The sequence below is a fragment of the Panthera leo genome, chromosome B4 (assembly GCF_018350215.1).
Source record: "Panthera leo isolate Ple1 chromosome B4, P.leo_Ple1_pat1.1, whole genome shotgun sequence".
NCBI classification, from domain to species: Eukaryota; Metazoa; Chordata; class Mammalia; order Carnivora; family Felidae; genus Panthera; species Panthera leo.
The window spans coordinates 135551530-135560991 of record NC_056685.1 but is presented as its reverse complement, the minus strand read 5'-3'; the positions used below and the strand labels follow the sequence as shown (position 1 = coordinate 135560991).

The window sequence follows — 9462 nt, the reverse complement described above, 5'->3', positions numbered from 1 at the left end:
GCGGCCCGGCGGCCGGCGCCCATTGGCCGGCCGCACGCAGAGCCCCGCCCCCGGCGGCCGCGGGCCAATGAGCGCGCGGCTGTCAGCTCGTCAGCCGCGCCGGCTCGGTGGCTGCGAGCCCGAGCGGTGGCCGAGGAGCCAGCAGCGAGGAGCGCTCGCCGAGCGGCCGGTCGGAGGGGTCCCCGCGCCCCGCACGCCCGCACGCCCGGCCGGCCCGGCCAGGCTCGCAGCGAGCATGGGCGCGGCGGCCGTGCGCTGGCACTTGTGCGTGCTGCTCGCCCTGGGCGCGCGCGGGCGGCTGGCGGGGGGCAGCGGGCTCCCAGGTAAGCCCGGAGCCGGCGGGCGGCGGGCGGCGGGCGCGGGGCGGCGGGGTCCCGGGTGGGCCCCCGCCCCGCGCCGTCGGGAGGGCTGCAGCCCGCGCGGCCCCGCGCCCCGCCCCGCCTCTTTGCAGAGTAACTTCTGGGGCGGACGCCGGGCGCCCCCCTCCCCGAAGCCCCAGCGGCCCCGGGCGAGCGGGGTGGGGGGGGGGGGGAGGGGGGGAGGAGGACGCCGGGAGCCCGGCGGGGGCCGCAGCAGGGGCGGGGTGGGCTGGGGCCCCGGGGGAGGGGAGGGGAGGGGAGGGCGAGGGCGGGAGGAAGAAAGAAAGCGCGACGACCGGCCGAGGGGAGCCCCGGCGCTCTCCGCTCTCGGACCTCGGACCGCGGGCGGGAGGGAGTGGGGACCCCGGAGCCCGACGGGCGCTCCCCCCACCCCCACCCAGGGGAGAGGGGCGCGCGGGAGCGAGGAGGCCCGGAGGGGAGACGGAGAGGAGGTGAGCCGGGGACGAGGACCGACCTAAAGAGAAAGGGGGTGGGGGAGGTGGTGGATAGAGGGACGGACCGACAGAAAGAGAGGCACAGAGGGAACACACAAAAGGACCCAGAAAGAATCCCAGAGAAAGACGGACGCTTAGAGCAGGGAGGAGAGCAGAAGACCGGAGGGGAAGGAGGAAACCCGAGGGAGGAAGGAGGAGGCAATGGGCAGCTGGAAAGAAAAAGACAGATAAAGGGACGGGCTGAGGGATGGGGAGGAAGAGAGAGGAGGAGAGGTAGAGGCGGGGGACAGCAGAGAAAGAGACGTAGGACTAGGGGTGGGAGGGGAGGGAGGGAGCAAGACCGACAGATGGGAAAGACGGAAGGATGGACGTGTGTGGAAAGCGATGGACGGACGCACAGACAGGAATGGGGGGACAGAGGGACTGACACAGAGGGAAGGAGATGGACAGGATCCAGAGGGAGGGGAGACCAGACTTGGGACATCAGGGAGGAGGCCCCGGCAAGGGAGGCGGGAGGCACCGAAGAAGGGAACAGCATCCAGAGCCTTTGGGCATGGGTTGGGGGCAGGCAGCAGAGGCTAACACAGCAGAGGGGCGCCCCAGGATTCCGCAGGGAACTCCCATGTGCCCGCTCCTTCCCCTCCCGCTCTCTTGGTTGTCTGGAAGGGGTGCTCCCGGAAGGGGTGCTCCCGCAAAGCTACAAGGACAGCCTCTCCACCCACCGCTTTAGAGGAGCTTCCTCCCTCTCTCCTTAGGGGGTAGGGTGGGGTATCCTGCCTGCTTCTGCTCCCGCTCTCCTCGCTCTCCTCGGCTATCTCCAGACACCCCCAGGCTGCCATGCTGGGCTCCCTGAAGTCTGTATTTGCTGGCATGGGAGTCGTACCCTGAATAAGGATGCCAGGCCATTTAAACTGTCCACGGCTGGAGCCCACGGAAGCTGGGCCCTGCTGCCTACACTCCCCTTTCCTGTGTCTGTAGGTGTCTGTCTCGGACTTTCGGGTTCTTCACCCCCTGTTTCCCTGTTTTTGTAGGTGCCTCTCTCCTGCTCTCTGTCCCTCCCCTGTGTCTGTCTCTGTGTCCCACCCCTGGAAGCCTTGTGCCTGAGACAAACCAAAGTCAAAGCAAACAGCCGGTGATGGAAGGGCTGGGCTGCCCTCTGGGGGGGGTCCCCGGCCCTGAGCACAGAGCAAGGCCCAGACCGGGGGAACACATGGTCCCTCTCCCCAGCCCCCACCTAAAGACATGTTTGGAAGATGTGTTGGGAATGCCCCCCTCCCCCCAGCCCCTCGGCTAACGTTCATCCCCTTCCATCCCCACGAGGACACCTGCCTAGGTCAGAGATTAGCGACAAGGGCGAAAGGGGTCCCAGAACCGCAGGCAGTTTCCCTCCCCCTCATTCCTGTGCGCTGACCCTTGGGATGTGCACCCGTGGCCCTATTTCCCCACTGGTCCTAACTCAGAAGTGGCCCCAGCCCTCCCCACTGGAAGGATGCAGACTGGCCCTCCCTGGCCTCTGGCTTCCTGCCCCTGAGGCTGTGCTGTCCCTGCATGGGGGTCCCTCTGTTGTCATTCCCAGGAAGGGGCTGTTCTGCTGGTCTGATGTTCCTTCTGGCCCCTGGTCTCCTACACCCACTGCTTCCCAGCTCCCGTTCCACCTTCCTTTGGGCAGCGACAGAGGATGGGCCGCTGGCCTCAGCAGACACTACGAGCCTGAAAAATGACACCACCAGCTGTGTGTGTGTGTGTGTGTGTGTGTGTGTGTGCGTGCGTGCATGTGTACAGAAGTGTTTCTGTTGTGCTTCTGGCTGATGCCTCTCTTCCTCTGGGGGAGGCTGGAGCCTTAGGGACGTAGGAGAGGAGCTTTGCCCTCTTAGAGACACCCCCCCACACACAGACTTAGAACCCGATGCCAGCCAGGGGAGTAATCCAGAGTGGACAGTCTTGAGAACCAGACAGTCTAGGGTAAGGCTGGAGTCATAAAGGGTGGGGGTCACTCGAGGACTTCGCCACACTTGCCCCTGGGTGGCTGCCCTCAGGGTAGCTGCTGAGAGTTCCTTTTCTGCTCCTCTGAGTCCAACTGTATTTTATTCATAGCTAGCTGGAAGTAACATGGCACATGGAGCTCTAGATCTGAACTCCAGTCTCTGCCCCTAATGAACTACTGACCTACAACAGACCTCTCTGGGCCTCAGTTTCCTCATCTGTAACCAGTATTATAGCTAAGGTTCTTCTGGCTGTGCTATCCTGTGTCCCGAGGGTCCTTTCCCTGTCTGAGCTCTGTGCTGGTGGGGAGGGAGGAATGGGGTGGATGAATGTACAGATACACAGAATCTATTTTGCGTTATTTTGGCCAACAGCTATTTCAGACGGAAGGTGTGTATGTGTGTGTTGGGGAGGGAGGCGAGGAGTGTCGAGAGCCCTCAAAACCTAGACTGAACTTGGGGCACCTGGGTGGCCCAGTCAGTTAAGCGTCTGACTTCGGCTCAGGTCATGATCTCACGGTTTGTGAGTTTGGGCCCCGCGTCGGGCCCTGGGCTGATGGCTCAGAGCCTGGAGCCTGCTTCGGATTCTGTCTCCCTCTCTCTCTATCCCTCCCCGACCAGTGCTCTGTCTCTCAAAAACAAATAAATGTAAAAAAAAAAAAAAAAAAAATTTTTTAAACCTAGACTGAACTTGAGTTTAGGAGTTGCGATCCGAGAACCAGTTTCGCCCCTTGGTTTCTGAGATGGAGGGGAGAGGGGATGGGCAGGTCAGAACCGTGGAGAGGCCGGCTCAGCCCCACTGAGGACGTGGCTCCACGGTCGGCTCCTGCAGCCTGGGGGCAGAAGCTGGGTGAAGAGCCATCTATTTTCACAGTCTGGGGGCTGAGTGGGGGCAGGTCACCCACCTGGGCCTCCTGGCTTGGCCTCTGTTCATCGCTCTATCCTGGCCTTGGTTTCCCCACCTGTAACCTAAAGAGGATGGACTCAAATTCTCCCAAGAGCCTTCTGGCTTCAAATTCTAGAATAAGGAGAGTGGAGGAGGGCTGGAGCCGTGCTTGTGGGGAGAGCAAGACGCACAGAGAGGCTTTCCTGGCCGTGCTCCTGTGCCTCGGTTTTGTCATATTCCTAGCAGGAGAAATAGATTGACCTAATGGGATTGTTGTGAAAATAAATGGGGGCCAGCCTTTAGGTAGCATGGTGCCTCGTAGCTCTCCCCAAAATGCTGCCTGTCGCCGCTTGTCACACAGACTGTCGTGTGATGGCTATTACTGTTAATTACCCCTGTGATCCGTGGAAGGTGGGGGGCAGAAGGAGCTCCCTGTCCCCCCGCCCCTGTGGCCACACTTGACCAGGTGTTTCCCCCTCCCCTACAGGGGCAGTCGACGTGGACGAGTGCTCGGAGGGCACAGATGACTGCCACATCGATGCCATCTGCCAGAACACGCCCAAGTCCTACAAATGCCTCTGCAAGCCGGGCTACAAAGGAGAGGGCAGGCAGTGTGAAGGTGAGCCCAGCCCAGCCCTCCCCGCTGGACCCTGCGGCTGCCACGGCCACTATACGTGGCTGATGCCCGCCCCCGTGGACACCAGCAGGGGCTGATTCTCCAGCACCCGCACCCCACGGGTGCCAGCGTCACGGGCCTCACTCAGCCTTGGGAGGGAGGCTGGGGGCTTCTTGGGAACCTACTGTCTCCCTGGAGGGAGGAATTTGGAGTCATGGGGTACCTAACTCACCCTGGAATTGAAACTTTTGTTTTGCTGTGTATTAAGTGAGGTGAAGTGTCTAATGATCTATTTGTCCTTCAGTCCCTGACTGGATGGGGGGGAGGGGGGGGCGGGTAAAGGCCTGGGGTAACCCTCCACTGGGTCCCAAACTTCAGGACCACCAAAACCACCCCGTGTGGCCTGTAACTTCCCTGAAAGACCTGAGTGGTAGCCAGCCTCGGCCTTTGGGGGCTAGCTCAGGTACGAGAGTTTGGGCAAAGATGTAAATGTGTGCTGTGCCCATCTGTCTGTCCAGCCTTTCCTTCCCTGCACCCGGAGTGCTGGCTTGACCGCTCGGCACTGGAACTGCCTCCCCCAAAAAGCTGAAAGTCGGAGAGACGCGAACAGCTTTGGCTGTCGTTGGAGCCAGGACTCTCCCAACTGGATGGAACCCGTGGGTGCCTCTGTCAGGGAGGGTCTGACTGGGTGGCTCTGGGGAAACCCATCATCAGGGAGCTGGAAACAGCTGTCCCCACGACCCACGTGCACACCCAGATGAGAGCCCTTGATCCAAATCTTCCCTGTCTGTCCCCACTTGACAGATGAGGAAGGCTGAGGCTCAGAGAGAAACAAGCCCCCCAGGTCCCACAGGGCACGGCGAGTACTAAGCCCCAGGTCTTTTAATTGCCATTCCACGGCTCCCTAGCATCTCGCTTTCTTGTCCCCAAGCCGTCCCAGCTTGCTTTCGCAAAGCGGAAGATTCGCGTTGCGAAAGCAACCCGCGAGAATAAGATGTCCGTTCTGTATGAGGCTTTGCGGGAGCTTTCTGCGATGTGGCCGTGCCTCCTTGGGATGCTCACACTGTTCACCCGTCTCACTTGTTGGGCGTCCGCTTAAGGCTGAGCGCCGGGCAGCTGACAGCGTTCTGGATCCTGCCTGGCTTGGCCAGACCTCCGGCCTTGCTTGGGGCCCAGAAGCCTGAGGGGGGAGCTTGGCGCCTACCCACAGACCTCTGGAAGGAGGCCAGGCTGGAGGCAAATAGGGCAGGTCACGAGCAAGAAGCCCGGTGGCACGGGCGGCCCCCCTGCCGGCAGTGCCTGGAGGTTCCGAGTGGCACGTGTGGGGGCGCTGCGTGACCATTTCCTGACCCTCCGTTCCCCACTCCGGGTCCAGGGCTCTAGCAAGGGAGGGCCGGGGGCAACCCCCCATCTCTGCTTGCGTAAGCCGCTGACCTGACCTGTCCTCCTCCCGCCCAGCTCCTGCAGTCCCCCTCCTGCTATCCCCCGACCTCGAGGCCCACATCTTGTCTCCTGCCTGTTCCCCTGGAGCCCTTCAGAGTCCGGCTTCAGCTCTCCACTTGCTTGAGCCCAGCTTGGGAGTTAGACCCGCTGACTCAGTGGAAGCACGAAAAAGGAGGAGGCTTGGAAATGCGCTTCTGGAACCGCCAGGGGCCTGGCTGTCTCTCCAGCCTCTGCCCCTCACCTCCTGAAACCCTTAATAGCACCTGTGTCCTGGGCACACATCCACACAGCAGGCTGTTCCGTGTTTCTGAGCCCCAGCTTGAGTCTTTCCCCTACGAGGCGTTCCTTTTCCACCCTTTGTGTCCTGGCCAATTCCTAATCAGGCTTTAGATTTGCCTCCTCTGGGAAGCTCTCCTACACAATTACACACACACCCAGACACACACACACACACACACAGCCCCATCGTGTATCTCCTCTGACCCCAGAAGCCCCTGGGATTTTCTCCATCATAACATTTCTGCCTTCGGATTATAATTAAGTGTCTTTTCCTCCCACCCAACTATGAGCTCACTTACTGAGGGCTGGCCATGGGCTCAGCACTGGGGCCTCCACACTGACGCTGTCACACTTGGGCTCACGGTGAGCCCCTAGTTTGCCTTCCACGTCTGTCCCCATCTCCCCAGCTCCTGGGGCAGGGCCTGGCAGGACGCAGAAAAGGCTTAGTCCGAGTTGGCTGTCTTTTGCCCAGACTGGAGTTCCCATCAGATGGTATGCCCACAGAGGGGCTGTGCGGGCGGCCGGGAAGCGTGGAGTGCTGGGTCCATGTGGGAACTCGGTTTTGCCATGGTATCACCTCCACCCTGTCTGATGAGGGAGGGGAGCGAGAGTGGGCCTGGCCTCTGCATGGGAGCGTTGCAGCTGATGTGAAAGTCTAGGTGGTCATTTGACCTCTTGAGCCTTAGTTTACCCTCTGGTTATATGGGCCCCAAATACCCCCCGCCGTAGGCTGTCCTGAGGATCGAACGACATGCGGTGTAGGGCACCGGGGGCCGGTCACACTGCCTGGCTCACGGCAGACGCTCACTACACAGCATGTGCTCGGGACGCAGATGACGGTGCCATCACTGTCCTTGTCACCATCGCCATCATCTGTCTTCAACGCCTTTCAGCGGTTCCGGCTGTGAGAGGCGGTGTGAGCTGGCTCATTTAATGACATCTTGAACGGTGGAGACTTGTGAAAATGGTTCCGTGCTGCCTGCCTCGGGGGTGTTAATTATAGTGCAATCTTGCCCCTCCCCTCAAGGAGCTTTTGATCTGGGTTGGGCCGCATGAGCTGAAATTACATATCAAGGGGAAGTTCTGTCTGCTTGGTTTCTTGTTATTTTAAGTAGGCTCCGTGCCCAACGCGGGGCTTGAACTCACGACCCTGCTAACAGCCAGGCGTGCCTAGATCGGTGGAAGTTCTTAATGAACAGGGTCACACGGGTGGTAAATCTGTACCTGTTGAGCTGCCAGAAGAGGATTGCCATTTGGCTGCTCAGTCCCCAGACCTCTGGGAGCGAGTGCTGGCAGGGGCTCTGGGGACCCGAGTGGACGCTGTGCCCCTTGCACTGAGGTTTTCTCATCCTGAGGAGAGTCATCAGCCAGGGTTGACGGAGCCTGCTGGAGTGTTCCCCCAGGGGCCCTCAGCTGGCCCACCAGCTTCCCCAGGAGGGACCATGCGGACTTCTGGAGGCTTTGGAATCTGGCGGGGAGGGGAGGGGGCCGGCAGGTCACATGCAGTGGTGGCCTGAGGGAGCTTGGAGCTCATCCAGATGTTCGTTCACTTCCTCGATTTACAGATGGGAAAATGGAGGCCCGAGGAGGCAGGGGTCGTGCCTGAGCTGGGACCAGGGTCCAGGTTTGGTGGTCCCATTTCTCTCAATCCGTTCTGCAAGGGGTTATTGCCACCCGCGACTCTCTGCTCTGAGAAGAGGGAATCAACGGTCAATATTCAGTTGGGCACAGTGGTTGAAGCCTAGACCCTGGAGCCACGCTTCTCGGGTCCAGATCCTGCCTGGGTAGCCTCGGTGAGACTCCCTTTGTTTGTGTATATAGTAGAGGTAAGGATAGTGTCTGCTTCAGAGAGATCGTGTGCGAACGAGATGAGTTAATGTCCACAGAGCATCTGGACGTGGCCTGGTCCAAAAGGCACACCAGGTGAGCCGTCCCAGGTGATGGTGATGTTGAGGATGACGATGCTGACGGTGCCTGTGTTGGTGACAGTGCTGGTAATAATGACGGTGGTGGTGATGGCCATGTTGGTGACGATATTGACCATCATCACGCTGACGATGTTGTCGCTCATCGCCGATCATGTTGTCCGATATACGGAAAGGAGTGAAACTTTGTCTCTTTCCGCCAGCCCCCAGGATCTGACGTGGCTGGGAAATGGGGTATTCTGGCTCACAGGCTGTTCAGATACACCACACGCATGCCTCCATATCCTCAAAGACATACAGAGACACACGTGCCATTCGCAGATGACCATTCACCGAGAATGTGCAGTGAAAATTACAAGTGACAGAAAGCTCTCCTTTGTTCCACTAAACCGACCGCAGGGATGGCGAAGAGGCCACCACATTCTGCCACAGCAGACATCGGTAATCAGTCATGGCCCCCTCCAGACGGCCGTTTCCACTTTAGATAAAACCTGTTCCTCTCCCTGGACCCCTTCGTCTCGGGTCCTGAGCGGATATGGGGCTGCGCGGAGGTTGGCGATGGAGCCTTAGGGCGATCGGTACCCTCTCCTACGGATCTGGTGGACTTTGTTGTTTACGGTGATGAGCAAGAGGGCAGATTCTCGGCAAAGCGTGCCACGTTCTCACTAGTTCTTCGAGGGAAATGGACCCAGGTTGTGGGGAGCCCTGTGTGGGGCCGACTGAGCCCCTTACGCCCTTAACCGCTTCACCCTGAAGCTGCTGCTGGTTATGGAAACCCCTTCGACAAACCGCACTTCCGGGGCCGTCTTGCCACGTGGTCAGTGCGCGTGTGACGATGACCGGGCTTCCCCAGGCTCGGCCGTGTTGCAGCCAATGCCAGAGAGCAACCGTGAAGCCCTGTGTGGTCAGCTGAACCCTGGCAGGGGGGCTTGCCCAGGCCAGGCTGAGGTGCCTCAGGTGGTTCAGAAGGGCTCTGGGCGAGGCTGAGGATAAATCTGTGTCTTCTGGATGATTTGCGTCTTTACAGAACCTCAGGTAACTCGAGGCACACTCACGGATGTGCCCGGTTGGAAGGGACCGGAACGGGCATCGAGGGTAGCCCCCGTGTTTTGCAGAAGACCAGCTGTCTCTGTTACCCTCTCCAGGCCCATACACACCTCAGTTTTGGCCCGCGTCACCCTGAATTTATGTTTCCCCGTGTCTCTTCCTGGGATGTGGGCTCCACAAGGGCAGGGTCCGTGACCTGTTCTGCTCCGTTCCCTGGAAGCCGGTGCCGGGCCTGGCACAGGGCTTGGAAGGCGTCTGCTGAGTAAAAGGGTGGGTAGATGAGTTCTAGCAGTCACCTCCTCCGGGAAGTCTTCCCGGCTGCCCATGTCACCTGTGAGCATCCCCCCTGCAGAGCACCTGTGACACTGGGTTGCAATGACCCAGATGACTTCATTCGGGGCTGGGTCCAGAGCCGATGCCAGTGGACAACAAGTGACCATTATAAATCCCAGGGATACCAGGAAAGGCCT

At 60.1% G+C, this 9462-nt stretch overlaps 1 protein-coding gene across 2 annotated transcripts in view; it reads left to right on the top strand.

The window, feature by feature from the left end:
• The first annotated feature begins 235 nt into the window (after positions 1–235).
• SCUBE1 (signal peptide, CUB domain and EGF like domain containing 1) overlaps positions 236–9462 on the top strand; it is a 131783-nt gene continuing 122556 nt past the window's right edge. For both annotated transcript variants that reach the window (XM_042948051.1, XM_042948048.1), the window contains exons 1-2: positions 236–323; positions 4170–4301. In XM_042948051.1, the coding sequence (XP_042803985.1) occupies positions 236–323; positions 4170–4301 (220 nt within the window). The remainder of the gene's footprint in view (positions 324–4169; positions 4302–9462) is intronic.